The sequence below is a fragment of the Myodes glareolus genome, chromosome 18 (genome assembly GCF_982192425.1).
Source record: "Myodes glareolus chromosome 18, mMyoGla1.1, whole genome shotgun sequence".
NCBI classification, from domain to species: domain Eukaryota; kingdom Metazoa; phylum Chordata; class Mammalia; order Rodentia; family Cricetidae; genus Myodes; species Myodes glareolus.
In genome coordinates, this window is record NC_142043.1 from 15,598,342 (window position 1) to 15,615,940 (window position 17,599).

General features: G+C 41.3%; 1 protein-coding gene across 1 annotated transcript in view; it reads left to right on the forward strand.

Moving 5' to 3' along the window:
- Window positions 1-11,296, forward strand: part of Opn5 (opsin 5) — a 49,790-nt gene extending 38,494 nt beyond the window's left edge. Inside the window, 3 exon segments of the mRNA XM_087897880.1 lie at window positions 1,789-1,818; window positions 10,509-10,550; window positions 10,553-11,296. Of these exon segments, the coding sequence (XP_087754006.1) occupies window positions 1,789-1,818; window positions 10,509-10,550; window positions 10,553-10,720 (240 nt within the window). The 3' untranslated portion in view covers window positions 10,721-11,296.
- The last annotated feature ends 6,303 nt before the right edge of the window (window positions 11,297-17,599 follow it).

Here is a 17,599-nt window from a genome sequence, read left to right on the forward strand (position 1 = left end):
GCAGCATTTACGGCGGGCGTTCTTTAGAGCAGGCAGGCACAAAACGATGTGTGCTTCTTATATGAGGAGAGACCATGGTGTGGCTGAACAAAGCATGAGTGAGTAGATGGCTGCATTGCATCACGGAAGGTGCTATGGTTGCCATTACCAAGGGATCAGTAAGAATATAAAGGGATTGTTTTGAACCACATGGTGTCAGGAGGAGTTGGAGGTAGAGATAATCTTAGAAGAGGAAGTCTCAGGTAAGAGTTGTTCAGAAAGAGCCTTTAGGAGGGTCTTAAACCAAGCGAGTTTTGTGAGGATAAGCACACCACATATTTGAGAATAGTATTTCCAGGGTACTTCCAAGTTGGGTAGTATCCAAGGAAAGGGGTCATGAAAGTCTTTGGACATCATGCTGCTAAGGCCAAGAGCTCCCGTTGTTTTTAGTTGGTGTGGGAACACATGAGTTTTTAGTGCATGTAAGTTATTTTCAGATTTCCATTTTAGATGGTAGACACACTGGTCCTTGTTCTGGCCCAAGTATGGCCCTATGTCAGAATTACCTGGAATGCTTATTTAACATGTGATTAGGCGGCCCCATTCCACAGTCCATGGACCGGTATCTGTGTGTCTATACTCAAGTGAATGTCCTAGCTAATTCTCATACAGTATATACTTAGAAACTTATGTCAAGTAAAAGTTGATGAAGGCCCAGAGAGTGGTGCCTGCTCTGTAGAAGAAGGATTGTTACAAATTAGAACTCCTTCAGAAGTAAAAATGAGCAAGAGTTGGTATTGGGTTGACGCCTGGTTATCAAAAGGACACTATTTGTTACTTAAAAACTCCAGGCTTAGGTTGTTGACAAGAAGCAGAATTTCTCCTCCCATTCCAAACCTTGCCTATTTCAATTCATGGGCTCACCTGAGAGTTTCCCTTCTGTTCACACTTTAATGAAACCTGCCAGTCAGCTTGAAAACAAATGCCCAGTTTATTTCCCCGGGATTCTAAACTCTGCCCAGAACAGTAGGATGCAATGTGGATTTATAGACATTTGCAGTCAAGAATCTGATACATGAGATGGCCCGTTGACGAAACTGATTGAGCAAATGCGAGATGGAGTCTGGCGCAGGGCAATTCAGTTTAATTAAGAAATCTGTTCTGTGGGCAGATTGTCCACTAGAGAGCCAATGAAGACCTGTTCAGGAACCACCGTCATAGAGATGCCCTCTTCATGGGAAAGCGTTATTTCACTAATTGTTTTTCCAAAAATCACCCCACACATTTGTCTTTTAAATGAAAGCCTTAGACTACACAGTGCCACAAGTTCACTGTAATTGAAAGTGGGGTAAGTGATCCCCCATATGTGTTCAAAGAATAAGTTAGGGCACAGATTTATTTGGCTGTTCTAAACTCACAGGAGAACAACACAGAGCTTGTCCTAACTAGCACAGTCTTCAGCAACATGCATTTTGGAAGAAGCATTGCTAAAGCCTTCATCAGAAGTAGTTTTGGCTCCTGATTAGTTATATCACCTTGGTTCCATTAGAAACTGGTTTGTAATACTGAGTATAAGACTTGAATCTAGTCTTTAGGGCACTTATTCTTTATCAAGAAGGAAGTTTGGCTTCTTCAGACTCTAAAAGAATAAATTGGACTTCTGAGCATAGGTAGAACGGTACGAACTGGCCCCAGAGAGTCATGACCAGAAAGAAGCTGGAGAACTCTTTGTACCCAGTGGATTCGTAGGCATATCAGAAAATCCAATAGTTCAGGTGACCAGGGAGGAGGTTTTGGACAAATTCATAGTTGACTCCAGGAAGGGTGAATTTCATTCTGGTCAATGATTGGAAGACAAGGAAATGTTGCAGGATGAAAGTCACATAGAGAGACAAGGGACCTGGCGTGTACCTGTGGTCATTAGAAGAATCAAAAGGGGGTAGGATGAAAGGCACCTCGGAATTAGTGTCCATTAGTGTCTACAAGACCCTGCAAGAGTCTACAATCCTGTGTGCAAGAGAGTAATTCTGAGAGAACCTGTCCGTGCGAAGTGGAGTCACACAGTCCTTATTCTTTCAGTATATAGATCAGCCATGTAGGACTGCACTTCATTTTGTGCTTTTGCTGAAGCCAATTTTTGCTTCACTATAAGGAGGCTAATCCACTTGCCCATTGATAAGGGCGCAATCAAAATGCTTATCCCTTGTATCTGCTGAGAAGGTGGGTTACAAGTACAAATTTTTTGATTTCCCACTTCTATCCTAGTTTTCCTGCTAGGATAAAGAAATTAATAAACAATGTAAAGCAATGGCATGACCTAGCAGCATTGAAGCCCATTATTTTATTGTGTTACAGTGAGAAAGGAACTGAGTGTTAGAAATCCACCCTTCTATGCCAGCAATGCTCAGCCCTGACTAGTGAATAAAGACCCCATTTGTTTCCCTTTCTTTCTTTCTTTCTTTCTTTCTTTCTTTCTTTCTTTCTTTCTTTCTCTTTCTTTCTTTCTTTCATTCGTCCATCCGTCCTTCCTTCCTTCCTTCTTTCCTTCCTTCCTCCTGCCCTCTCTCTCTCTCTCTCCCTCTTTCTTTCTTTCTTTCTTTCTTTCTTTCTTTCTTTCTTTCTTTCTTTCTTTCTACCACCCTAGTCTTGTGAAAGCTCATTTGGAAAGTGTTGGGCTGTGTGTTTATCTGGGGCAGTGTCAGGTCACATCTGGAATATGACTTGCTTCTATGTAGATATGAATGTGCATTAGTGAAAATGTGTTTTTGACTGGAAAGGCAACGCGGCTTCATGGAGGTAGAAACATCCTCCTAAGACACCTTCTCCCACCTTAAAGACTGAAGCATTTGCCCTCAAAGCAGCTCAGCCTATTGTGAGCTTGGAGAGCCTTTATCCCTGCAACTCAACACAACTGCTTTTTTTCTTTTGACTTGTGAATCAGAATAAAAGTGGCGACCTTAATTTTAGAGGTAGCTCTTAGGTGAAGAAGAAAGTCAGTGTGCTTGGCTGGGTTGAGGGGAAAGAGGGATTTTAGAGTGTAGAAATACACCCAAGTGCCTTATAAATTTTGATAGTATTATAAACACAAACAAGATAAATGAGAATGGCCATCCAGGAGACCGTGAAATTGGCCAGTTGGGAAATGACTAATGCATGGACACGGGCCTCGGTGACAGGCAGGTTAGTGAACGCTCCACAGTGAGTGTAAGCAATAAAATGCCCAACTCACCTATGTAAGTACCTTAACTGCTCACAATTAGAAAGAACGGGGCACATTTTAAAACAATGGCATTTGGAATGAAAGACCATTTAGGGAGACTTTGTCCAAAGGGCCAAATGTGATCACTGCCTGCTGATTTCACTTTTAGTAGGAGAGAGAATTCTTAACAACGAGTTAGCACTTTGGCAAGTGAAATGCATTCTGGTCCACCTGAAACTTCCTTAGGATTCCCTGGTAGCTGGAAACCCCAAAGAACACTACAGTTAAGATGAAGGCTAGACTGTGGTTGGTATGTAAAATAAATGAAAAAATTAATAATAATAATAATAATAATAATAAAAATGACCACTAAAAATGAAGACTAGACAGAAGTCTTCAAGTCATGGGAGCTGATCATGTATTTAGTCCTGCCAATGACTTGCCTGCCTTAGACCTGCCTTGACTGAATATAGAACATATCTGTCAGGCAGGTAAGAGAGAAGACTAATTTAAAGATGCAATTTATGCTCTAGTTTATAACGCAAAGCCTTTCCTTAAAGATTGAAAACATGAACAGGGATGCTTGCATACCTCCACATACCCCACACGGACTTGTCTTGAGTGTTATCTTCATGAGTGACCTCTCCTGGTTCTGAAGTGTGAGAAGAGCTTCATTTCCAAGTTTGTTAAAGAAGCGAGTTATTTACCTTTGCTTGACTAGGTGTGTAAACCCCAGGACAGTTGCCATTTTCCTTAGGTTTGTTGTATGTATTAAAAGATCGTCTGGGGCCAGTGAGATGGCTCAGTAGTGGCGCCCTGCACCAAGACTGCTCAGCTGAGTCTGAGTCCCGGGGCCCACATGGAAGGAGAGAGCTGACTCAGGCAAGTTTCCCTCTGCCCTCCACTTGCATGCCGTGGACGTGTGTGAGTCCCCTGCCCCCAAAGTACACAAAATAATCAACTAAAATGTAATACTCTAAAGAAAGTGACAGTCTGTCTGTATTTACACATGTATTTTTTTCTGGTTTATTTAATGGGTTTTCTAAGACTTTCATTGAACTTCTTAAACATGCATGATAGAGGACACACTGTTTCATATTCATATTTTATAGTCATCGCCTCACCTCAGCAATGGCCTTTCTTCCTTCATAAACCTGGCTAGAGGGTAGGTAGACACAGGAATTTCCCAGAGAGGAAACAAACCAAAGTGTCCTGAAGCGCCATCAACTTTGAGAAACAGACACTAGATGCATTTATCCATTTTTTTCTTCCTCATCTCCTCAAATTTAAAAATAATTCCTAAACTAAATTCATTTATGTGTGTTTCCAGGTAGGGAAGCTTATTGCCATGGCATGCATGTGAAGGCTGGAGTTTGTTCCCTCCTTCCTCTAAGCAGGTCTCTGGGATGGAACTCAGATTGTCAGCCCTGGTAGCTGGTGCCTTCACCTGCTAAATCCGGCAAAAGCTGGCTCTCTTTCTCAGATTTTGAGGATCTTAACAACATAGCATAATGAAGATCCAATTTTTGAGAGAAATATTTCTCAAAACATAACCCCCTGCATCCAAGTCCTGCAGTTTCTTCAAAAAGAAACCATTCTAATCTTCAAATACGTCATGCAAAGTGTAGATAAGATGGCCTCCATTTTGAAGAGTGGGCCTATTCATGGTCTCCTCATAGGAATTTTTCCACTTCTGAACTTAATTGATTCTGGAAATCCTTCTCACTTGAAGGTTCTACTCTTGTCTTAGAGAAGACATTTAAAGAGATAATGTTTCTAACTCTGATCAGGCACTCACTGTGTGTTGAATTCCATATTAAATCCTCTTATATGGGTTAATTGCTTCATTTAATCCCCACTGAGGTAGTCAAGTTCATTGGGGTTTACTATGAACCTATCACACCAATTCAGAAGAGGAAATGGAAACTCAGAAAATACTTCTACAGTACATGAAATTGTGCAGGGTTTTCTAGCGCTGTGTGACATTCTCTGAGCCTGAGTTCTCAAGCACCACAGTGCCTGTGACAGGACAGGTAACAGCAGCTAGTGACCTGAGGGGCTTTTGGTGGTTCTGACATAATTTGGGTTCCTTGTAGTGGCAAGGTACAAGAAAAAAACTCTAGGTCACTAGGTAAGAGCCACTAGGATTTTGTTTAACAGTAATGTTTTCAGTTTCAGTTAAACTTTCTGATATCTTATGAAAAGAGGAAGAAGGACAGATTTTTTTTTTCTGGTCAACTGCTAAGCCAGAGAATGTGGAGGTCTCATACAAGGTCATAAGCACATCTTGGGACGGGAATTAGAAACTTTTATGTCTGGGACAAGTTTCTTTTTGATTTATAGTGAATACTGCTTTCACAATTAGAATGCTTCCCCAAACCTGTATTGTTCTAGTTGATATAACTGGGAAGACTGAGGGATAGAACGTGGGAACGTCACCTTTACCTAGATCCACTAGACAGAGGTAAATATTCTACTGGGCATGCTTTTCTTAGAATCTTTTAGAGGCAGGAGTTCAAGCTTTCTTTAGCATTTAAGGAAACCTGGTACTGAGGAAGAAATGACCATGGCATCTGTTCACTCACTGAGACCTTGGAGACCCACTGATGCTCACTGGGATGCCTACCCCTGCCGTGCTTTGTAAACTCTGGTCCTTGTCTAATCATGGCATAGCCTCTGCAGAATCTTCAGTGGTTCATTAGTGGACTTACCCATAGTGTTTCTGGAGAGGCCAGAGTAGAATTGGAAGAGACATCTCACTCATGTCATTCTTTCTTCAAGGTCAAAGTGTTGCCTCCTAGATAACATGTTAGTTATATTATCTAATGGGTACAAACTTATGCAAAAGCTTATACTATACAATTCTGTTCAATGCATCAAGGGAAGCAGGAAAGTTAGTTGTATAATGGTCACAGAAAATTAAGCACCAACATTAGCAGAGCTTTTGCAAAAACGGGACTTTTATTCTGGCTGCGCTACACTTGCATGGAGATAAGGAACATTTGGCTGGATGACTGCTAAGAATGAACACTATCAGTTCATTCAAGTAGGTCAAGGTAAGCAAATGTGATTTTTTTCACATGCTATAATTACCAAGGATAATTCAGTTAGCTTTAGTGTTGCATGTATCTGGGCCATAAAATTATGTAATAAGCAATCATTCATTGCAGGTGATTAAAAAGGGACGGTCTCTAGGTAGATTAAAAAGGAAAGATACAGAGTGAAGCATCTTGATCTCCTTACTTATTATATCCACTCTCATAATTACGAGGGGTGTAACCTTATAGCTTGCTGTTAAAGAGACAGTGCCACCAAAATTCAGCAGACAGCACTGGTACTGCTGTGGGCTCTCCAGCGTCGGGGAGTTGCTTCTTAGGCTTCCACAGTGAGGCCTTGGGAGAATAATGCTCTGAGCCTTAGTGTGCATATTTGAAAACTGGGATATAGCCCTTAAAATAATTTCTGGTGATCAAATGCTATAACATATGGACCGTCTCCTTAGACTGATGAATAGCACAGCAAGACAGCAATAGAGTTGGAGAGGACACCATGAGGTCTAGTTTTCTTCTGGAAGCTAATTGGATGTTTTGTAAAATATTCCCCCCACCAATGGCTGTTGTTCTACAGTAATGTTATTAAGGGAAAGGGAACCTTAAAGTATAGCATGAACAAGGAATATGCTGAGGGTTACTTCAGATGGATTTTCCCCCTGTTTTTTATTTTAAATTTTTTATTTTACATACCAACCACAGTTTCCCCTTCATCCTCACCTCCCATTTCCTCCCCCAACTTCTTTTCTATTGGCTCTCTCCCTAGTCCACTTCTCAGGAAGTGTAAGGCCTCCTATGAGGAGGCAGTGGCCTGGCATATCATTGAAGTAGGACCAAGTTCCTCCCCTTTGCATCAAGGTTGAGCAATACATCCCACCATAGGGAGTGGGTTCCAAAAAGCCAGCTAATAGGCCTGGGACAGATCCTGGTCCCACTGCTAGGGGCCCCACAAATGGACCACGTTACACAACTGTCACCCACATGCAAAAGACCTAGGTCTGTCCCATGCAGGCTCCCTAGCTGTCAGTCTAGAGTCCCATGAACCCAGGTCAGCTTCCTCTGGGTTTCCCCATCATGATCTTGACACCGCCTACCCCACCCCTTCCCACTTATAGCATCCCTCCTCCCTCTCTTTGACTAGAGTCTTGGAGCTCAACCCGATGCTTGACTGTGGATCTCTGCACCAGATGGATTTGGTAAAGAGATAGAAAAAGTTGGCAGTGACAGCTTCATAGCTAAGAAGACAAAGAGCTGAGGGGTTGGGTTGGTCGGTAAGGCATTTGCTGCCCATGTATAAGGGTTTGAGTTCGAATCCCTAACACCTATAAAAACCCAGGTATGTCTGCACACCTGTGACCCCAGTACTGGGTGGGGTGGGGTGTTCAGGAGGATAGTTGGGCTTGCTAGCTACCAGCTTAGCTCTAGGTTCAATGGGGGAGCCTCTCTCAAATGGCAAAGAGTGATAGGGCAGGACTTCTGATTCCTTCTCTGGTTTCTAAGAGCAAATGCAGAGGTGTGAGGTGTGCAAACAACTCCCATCCACCATTCACACAAACACTATACTAATACAAACATCACACTCACACATATGGCCTCTCCAACCCCTCCCCCCACCACATAGCTTCTCCTCCCATAAATAAATTCTAAAAAGAGGAAGAGGGAATATATTCTCTTTCGGATCCAAAGGAGAATGCATGGCTGGAAGTGGAAGTCTGGGGCTACAGAGTTGAGACCAGGATGTGTAAGGATGCAGGTTACAGTTTGTTGAGGGGATATTGAAAGGAGAAACCAACAGGGAGGTAGAGAGGGGAGGTGTTCTCCCTGATGGACTCTGTAGTTCTTGATCTCATAAGTTTCATGCATTATCACCACATTATTCTGGATAGATTTGTGATTTGAGAAGTACTAAATGTCCAAATGCAACACCACCACTCATGTACTTCAGAGTAATGCAGGTTTTTCTTAAACTGCTAGCCCTCCAAATCATGGCACGGATACTTATTATTAATTATGAATGCTTGACCTTATCTTATGTCAGTCTTAATAGTTCTTATAACTTAAATTGATCTGTTCCTCTTCATCTATGTTTTGCCTTGGGTCTATTTACCTTTCTTTCATTCTGTATGTCCTACTCCTTGTCTGACTGGCTATTGGCTGCCTGACTGGCCCCGGGTGTTTCCCTGTTTTCATTCCTCATATTCTGCTCTCAGTCTCTCGAGAATAAACCCCTCCTACTACTTATTCCCTCTGCCCTCTAGCCCTGCCTATCCCTTTTCTGCCTAGTTATTGGCCATTCAGCTTTTTATCAGACCAATCAGGAGCCTTAGGCAGGCAAGATGAAACAACAATACATCTTTATATAATTAAACAAATACAGCATAAACAGATGTAACACATCTCTACATAGTTTAAGTAATATTTTGCAACATAAACTAAAGTAAGCATCATTGCCTAGTTAAAGTATTCCACAATAGAGTAAAATATATAAAGATTACAAATATTTTGAGTGACAAATTGAATTTTTGATGGAAAACTATTTCTTCAATAATTTTGGTTGTTATAATGTCAAAAAGAAACCAAATACAGATATGTGTTAGTTCACTCTAAAGAGGCTAAAGATACTTAAAACTATCATGGAGAATTATTAAACATTTTCTTAATAATACAATTTTATTGGCACAAATGAAACAATACTACACATGTAAAAATAATCCATCACTCTCCTTCGTTTTTATCTTGTTATGAAAAGAATGATGTGTATCCATCTGTCTAAGGAATACCTTAACTCATGGATAAGAAAAACACTTTAAAGATACAAAACCAGGGAATCCCCAAAGTGCTTCAGACATTTCACTCTTAAAGACAACCCAAAGTGGAATGAATCAGGATAGGAGAATCCGGATTGAAGGCTTAGGGGGAGAGTTTAAGGGAGGTCACCAGAAGGCATTAAGAAAAGCATATTCGCAAGATATTTCTAGAGCAAACACATTTGCAGGATCCTAGGTGCTAACTAGACTTCTTCCCTTAACATTCCCATTTCCTTAATCAAGTTTGACAAAGAAAGCTGTATGATGGCATTTCAATCATTGATCATCACAGAACGTTAGCTCTTATCAGCAGAGAGTATCTAATAGGTATCTATGAGGAGAGTAAAGAAATCAAAAGAAAGGGACATGGTCCTACTATCGGAGTATAGAAAGTCAAGGAAGTGGGGTTAGGCAAACAGCAAGAGAAATAGTGGAATAAATCCAGAACCCTGTAAGCTTGCTGTATATGGTTTTCTCTCTGTGGGAGGCTAAGGGAAGGGTGAATAGAACAGATGGACTTCATTTGGATGACCTGGGCCTGAAGAGGTGGTGTTTATGCTTCTGTCTGGTGAGTGTGGCACAGAGAAGGGATGGTTTAGAATCTGCAACATGAAATACATTGGAGGCATAATTCTACTACTCCAAGGTTATTTGATTTCATTCTTTTTAGGGGTGAGGTTTTCTTGACATGTAGTGCATTGTCTAAATTGTGAAATGACAAGCTAATACGATCATATATATATACAGCATATGTGAGAATTGAAGGAAACAATCTATTTGTTTGTCTATATCCATCCATCTACCTATCACCCATTCATCCATTTAAATACATGCTTGTATATATGTATCTTTGCATACACATGTGTATCCTTGGGTACAACAGGTACATCTCCCATCTAAGTGTTTTGTAAAGACATGTGGTAATAATTGCATTATAACTGAGGTTTTCTGAATGTAGGCTATATTCTTGTGGTCTTTTAATTCACCTCAAAAGCAGCGGAATGTCTTTACTCATTTTCTAGAGAGGCACAACACCATAGTTCATTCTGGTTTTAAGTTTAGCCAAGTTCAGATTCTATTCTTGAAGCTCCCCCATTCCCATTGGGCTTCATCTTTAGCATCTACCTGAGGTGCCCCAAGGTAAGCATTAAACATTTATGCTCCAGTGATCATTTCTCAAACATGGGTAAATCCATACAAATACAAGGCTGGCTTCAGGGAGTATGGGTTGGGGTTGTGGACCATCTGAATCAGTGGTTCTTAACCTGTAAGTCATAACCCTATGGGGTCACATATCAGATATTTTGCATATTGGATGTCTACATTGCAATTCTTAACAGTGACAAAATTACAGCTATGAAGTAGTAGTGAAATAATTTTATGGCTTGGGTCATCACAACACAAGGAAGTGTGTTAAAGGGTTGCAGCATTAGGATTGAGAACCACTGATCACCATTCTGCATCTGTGAATAGTACTGGGAAGCTGATGAAGACAGCCTGACCTTAGCAGACGTGCACACCTCAAAAATGTTGTTGTTCTCTCAAACAGAGCAGTTCCAGATTTACTAGTGCCCATGTTATGGATGGAGAGAGTCACAGTAATGATGGGGACTGTGACGAGAAATAGACACCTGTGTTCTGAGGCCGAGAAACCCCGCACCTGTCCTTCAGGGCTTCAGAAATAAGTGGCCAGCTTCAATATACTCTTTGAAATGCTGAAAAAAAAAACCCTTGTAGTGTATTCTTTGCATTTGTTCTTAAGTTTGAGACAATATATGGTCAGTGTTGACTGCAGCATTGATATTGAAGTTTAATCACAAGTACATAGCATGTGAAGTGTCCACTCTTTAGTCTTTATAGATGATTAAAGTGGTCCAAGAAGAAAAGCATGTCCTCAGCCACGGGAAGGTGCATCGTCCCCTAAGCTTCCTCTTCACTGTGATAGTAATAGAGCTTATGGATGCATTAATTACTGTGAACATGCCCTCGAAACCACCAACCACTTATTCTTGTAGATGGTTAGCATTTGGACCATTTATCTGGGAAACTTTTAAAAGAGTCCTCTGTCAAGTCAACCTGTACATAGCACTTGTAAGTACTCTCTATGAGAACATTCAGAAGATGCGTTAGCCTTTGAGTCCTTGGTTTCGTCCCAGCTGTGTGCCGAACTGGAGAACGGTTTGTTGGCTGTCCTGGGAAAGGATGGATTAGCACTTTTCAACTTTGTCCGTTGAAGATTATTTTCTTTGGAAGGCACAGCTGCTGTTCAAGTACATTTTTTTAAATAAAGAAAATACATTGCACCAACATTCTGAGCCGTTGTTGTTTTGATGGCATTGTGTATTTTACAGCTAAAGAGTCAGCAATATTGTGCAGCTCTGACAGGACGAAAATAAAGGTACCTTACATTGAGGGAACCAGCCAAATTGCATGGTTTGGTAATTCTCCATTTGCCCATCTTGGTGATTTGTGTCAACTTCTCTAAAAGCATAGAGCTTAGGAAAAAGTGTTCAGTGGTCGGGAGTATTTCTTTTCCTCTTATGCTTATTCTTTTTCCCCCTTTATTGAAAATAGCTTTTCCCTCATATATAGTAATATAAAACTATATATCAAAATAGCATAAAACAAACAAATGAACAGAAGGAAAAGAGTGCAGGGAAAAGCACACGAAACAGTTATAGATGCAGAGACCTACTTGTTTGCACAGTTCCGTAAAAAACACTAACCCGGAAGCCGTAATATGTATGCAAAGGATCTGTAAGGTAAAAAGGAAGGAGAAGCAATAAAAGCAAAAATGGAAACTCAGATAATATTCAAAAATAGAAATAACAAAAACAAACAAACAAAAATAAATAAAAGCCCCTCAAGGGACCTCCACTGATGCCGCTGAGTTAGGTTCCCATTGGCCATCTAGATGACCTCAGTACACAATACAGTGAACTCTTTTCTCTAACCAGGACACCCTCCTAATAGCTCATTTTATTCTCGTATGAACTGTTGATGATGCAAGCCCCCTGGTGATCCAATCACCTCCCAGCGGCACTAGCTGGGGACCAAACTGTCACCAGTCCCATCTCCAATCTACAACAGAAGGTAAGAAGGAGTAGGTCAGAGAGAAGAAGAGTTTCACTAGTGTATGAATTTCATTACTGCAAGAAGCAAAAATGTCAACTCAGACTGTGTTTAAAACTTCAATGGGGCTGGGCTGACAGTATTGCACAGTGACGGAATATTTATGTGGCACATGCAAAGTCCTAAACATAATTTCCAGCACTACAGAATAGTAGGAACAAGTTTTGTTATATTTTACTTTGATTGAAAATAGACTTTTTTCTCACATACTATGTCCTGATTGTGATTTTTCTCTCTGCTACTTCTAATTCCCCCACACTTCTCCTCCCAGCTGGATCCACTCCTTTTCTCTCTCCCGTTAGCAAACAAACAGGCTTCTAAGGGATAATATAATAAAATAAGATAAAAGCAAAAACTGACCCACTGAAATTAGACTAGACAAAGAAACAGAAGGAAAAAGAGACCAAAAGAAGGTACAAGAATCCAAGAACCACCCAGTCACACACTCAGAAATCCCATAGGAAAAGTAAATTGGAAGCCATAACACACACACACACACACACACATACACACACACACACACACACACCCATGTAGGGTAAAATGAGAGAAGGAAAATAAAAACATAAAAGTAAAAAAATAATAAGATTAAATTAAAAAACAATATGAAAAACCCTAACAAGCCTTGTGACACAAGGGACCTCCAAAAATGCCAATGAGTTAGTTTCCAACTGGCTATGGGGCATGTAGCCTACACTTAAGAGTGGTTTGTTTCCCCATGAGACTCCCTTGGATGAAACTAGATTGTCATTTGCAAGTGGTTCTCAATTCGGTTAGCCTTGGGTTAGGGATGGTATGTGTGCCCCCCCCTTTTTTTTCAGCTCCAGGGTTCCACCTGGGTGCAAACCTGTGCTGGCCCTGTGCTCTCTGCCTCAGTGTCTGCGAGTTCAAATGTGCACAGGTTATGTTGCTTTAGATGGCCTTGTTTTCTTGGTGTCTTCCATTCCCCGTGGAATGTAAATTCTTTATACCCCCTCAGCGTCTTCCTCCAGCAGGTGGGAACGCACAGGCAGATTACTGTGTAAAGAGAGAGAGACCACGGAACACTCAATCCTGAAGGAGATGTCTCTATGGGATCCCTCTTCTCAGGGCTCAGGGAATACCAAGAAAGCAGGGGCAGGGTGTAAGAGCCAGAGGAGATGAAGAACACCAAGCAAGCAAAGGCCTAGGGATCAACAGGATTAATACCCATATGAACTAAATCAGACTGAGGCAGCACGCACAGGGCCTGCACCGGCCTCACCAGGTCCCCTCCCTTATGGGCTGTAAGTTCCAGTTTGGTGTTTTCATGGGCATCCTGAGTTTGTGAATGAGTGAGTCTGTTTCTTGTGCCTTCTCTTTGTCTCTTTTCCTTCTGTTGGTTTGTCTTGTCCAACTCTGATGTAATAGCTTTAGTTTTATCTTATATTTTAGTTTGTTATGTTTTATTATTATACCCCAGAAGCCTGTTTCTGTTTAAATAAGAGACAGAAAGGGGGTGGACCCAGATGGGAGGACAGGTGGAGAGGGACTGGGAGGAGCAGAGGGAGGAGAAACCATCATTAGGATACATTATATAAGAAAAGAACATATAAAGGGAACAATTTCAAACCGTTTTGAGAATTTCAAAAAGCAGCAGCCCGAAGAGGGTATACTTTGGAGTGTTTGTGCCTGGGGGCAGAACAGCAAGAAGAGCAGGAGAAGGAGAAAACGAGACCAACATAGACACAGTAGTCAATCCAGATGCTCGCGCGACGGCTGCGTTTTTAAACCTTTTAAAATATTACTATTGACAAGGCATACTCTTTCCACAAAGTGAAGGTCCCGCCGTGACGCAGTAACACTAAACAAAAACTTTGCCCTCACCCTCCAACCTCTGCTGTTTGGTGCTACGAAAGCTTATTTCTTGCTTGTGCCGTGACTCCATGTGTCCCCAGAGGGACTTTGCCCTGTGCGATCTTCCCAACACTTCACTTGGCGAAACCCGTCTCCAGCCTACCATCCCTGCTGCAAAGGTGCAATGAGAGCAGAACCTCCAATGGTGTGCTGCCACGTCATGCCATGCTTTATGGTGCGATCCCACCACTGTCCATTGGCCACCACTGTCCATTGGCCACCACTGTCCATTGGCCACCACTGTCCTGTGACTCAATCCAGCTGTGACAAGGAACAGAAAAGTGAGTCTTCCTGAAAACCCAAGAGAGAATGCAAAGGTTTTGTTGAACACAGGACCCTGTGGTTTGTTTGCTGATTTGTTAACAGTGAGGGCATCAGCTCTGAGGAGTTTAAAGTCCTTATTAATATGTAAAAGGGGACTAAATTACTGCTCATTAGTACTTGATTTTAAAATATTCTTTTTCTTTTGAGATTGTATCATTTTTCCCTCCCCTTTCCTCCCTCTGAATCTCCCCATTATCCCTTCTCGCTCTTTTTCGAATTCATGGCCTCTTTTTTCATTAATTGATATTTAGAAGATATATTTCTCTTTATTTTTTAAATTACATGTACACATTTAGGTCTGCGCATGAGAGTATGTGCCCAAGGAGGCCAGGAGGGGGCATTAGATCTGTAGCTGAAAACAGCCATTTGTGAGCCTCCTAGGATAGGGGCTGGAAGCTGAATTCTGGTCCTCTGCAAGACCAACACAAGCTCTTAAATGCTGAGCCATCTCCCCAGCCCCCAATATGTATTTTATTATTATTATTTATTATTATATTATTTCTTCTCTTCTCTTTCTTCTTCTTCAGAGATGATTTATTTATTTTTATCGTTATGTAAGTGCGTTTCCCTGATACAGGAGCCCACAGAGGAGAGCGCATATTGCATCACATGGAACTGGAGTTCTGAGAAGTTGTGAGCAGATACAGGTTTTGAGAACCAAACCTTTGTCCTCCACAAGAACAGTGAGCTACCTCTCTAGCCACTGTTAATTTGTATTTTAAAAGCATAAAGTACACACATAGAGGTCAAAGGGCAATTCTCAGGGCTTGGTTCTTCTCTGCCTCGTTGTGTGATTCTGTGCCCAAATCAGGCTGTCAGTCCTTCGTGCAAATGTCTCGACCTGCTGAGCCGCCTTGCCAGCTTTCATTGAGCCCTTATTACACACTGTAGAATCTACAATGCTCATCCAATTCTCTCCTGAATGGGAGATAGATTTTCTTATTATCCATCAGCCACAGAAGATAAAAGTAAGATTCAGTCGAGACCTTGGTGAGGGTGCTCTTATCACACCATATTGTTTCTGTAACAACACTTGGGTTGACTTTGTCTTGACTCAGAGCAGGTGTTCTGCCCATCTGTGCATGATCTCAGGATGAACATGGAGTGATAAAATACCTACCTCCTACTCTCTTGGCATTTCCAACCAAGCATGGTAACGGCTCTGTTAAATCCAGAATGATATCCTTGTCATTTAGGCATGCTATTTTTTGGGGAGATAGGTAATATATTCCCATGGTTTAGTTTTTAAAAGATGAAAGAATCTGGAATGAAAAACCCACCAACCGTTTCTATCCCTCCCCACACATTTTTTAACACGAGGCGGTTCCTGTCTTGTTATTTATATACAAAGTCCACAACCATCATGATAATTCTTTTCCAGAAGTTCAGTAGGACCTTCAAGCTGATGTTGAAATTAATACCTTAATTACTGACTATGGTGTTTTGCTGGCAGTTGTATGATGGGCGCGGTCGACTGGAAGTTGTAATTAACCAGACCAACTTAAAATAATATTCAGTTTTAATAAATAAAAGAGAGGAAACTTAAAAAACCAGGGTTCCAGCGATCCAGGAACATGGAGGGCAAAGAGGAAGAGGCAAGCACACCTGGATCTTTTATTTGTTTTGTGTGGCCCCAGGGGACACACCCTAAGCAGAATGTGATTGGCTGAAGTTCCCCATCAGTTGTAATTTGAGCATTGTGGTCAAGACAGAGACAGATAACATCCTCTTGGCCATGTCAGAATGAAGCTGATACTAAAACCTGAAAGTGTGGTCAGCGACATAAAATCCAGGAGTTCTTATTTCAGCCCTGCTTTTGTTTAGACCCTGGGCCTCTGTTTCTTAGAGCACAGCTCAAATGATGGTTAATATTTGTATTCATGGCAACATTGTCAGAAGGAAGAATAGGCACAAACTTTGTGAACCTAGTTTAGATGATATTTTAAAGACAATCATTTTTCAGCCTATGTTCTTATTCTAAATTTTGAATTATAAACCAACATTACATGTTTATGGATATGATCATCGAATGTTTTTACAATGTTCATGTCAACATTTAAGTTGGAAAATAAAATAAAGTAGCCCAAATAGGCTAGAAGTTAATTTTTCTGCCAAGAGGTCTAATGCTCTCTGGATAATGCATTCTCTTTCAGCAGAGACCCTGGATCCTTCCACCTGTGGCTCAGTTGTTCTCAATGGCTAAAATAAAAGTTTTCTTAATGTCCAAAATGGTTGGCCTAGCAACTCCTGTCACTTCCGAACTCCTATCACATCCACAGAGGCTGGAGGGTTAAAAGGATTAGACATCGAATACATTCTTCTTAAGAATATACCTTGGAAGTTCGATGTAGCAAGACCACAATCCTTTTGCCGGAACTTAGTCACATGATCATATATATGATCATATTTAATTACACTGATCACTAAGAAAAATGTTTTTTTTTATTTAGAGGGCATTTTTAAGTAGCTAATATAGAGAGTTAAAACAATAAGGGGATAGAGAAGGAGGACAGTTTCTGTCACATCTGTCTGACGACTAATATTAAGCTTGCACCATTACACAGATGCACCATCACTTACCTCTCCACTCCCACAAGGGAAGGTTAGCCTAAAGTCTCAACTGGTTGAAATGCTCGAAGATGTGGATGACATAAGTTCCTCTGTTAGATTTGGGAAGGACATCCTGGACTTCCGTTCTCGCACCTTACCATTCTGTACCACCATTCTCTTACCGAGAAGGCGTGAAGGTTAGTTATGAGCCAGGTGCTTACAATACAGTCTCATTCCCAAACAAGTGCAAGATAGAAACACCGCATTGCAGCACAGATCAATATGGAAGGTGTCAGCTTCCCTGCCCAAGTAGTGGGCTCAGTTTGCTGGTGAGTTCCATCTGATAGTTCCGGGTGAGTGGACTCAGTTTGTTGATGAGCTCCATCTGATAGTTTCAGGTTAGTGGACTCAGTGTGCTGGTGAGCTCCATTTGATAGTTCCGGATTTTCTTCTGGGAAGAATCTTTGTCACTTGCCCTTCACAGCCTCTTGCTTTGTTCTGTGGGAATCCTCTTTGGCACTGCGCTGTACACTATTTTACGTGAACACACAGGTAATAGGGAACCACTGTATATAGGGAGGTCATATTTCCCGCTTAGAAACGCCATTAAATGGGTCAGCACCAGGAGAATGATGGTATTAGAATATGTGCCAAAGTAAATGTGTTCTTTATGAGAATCAGGC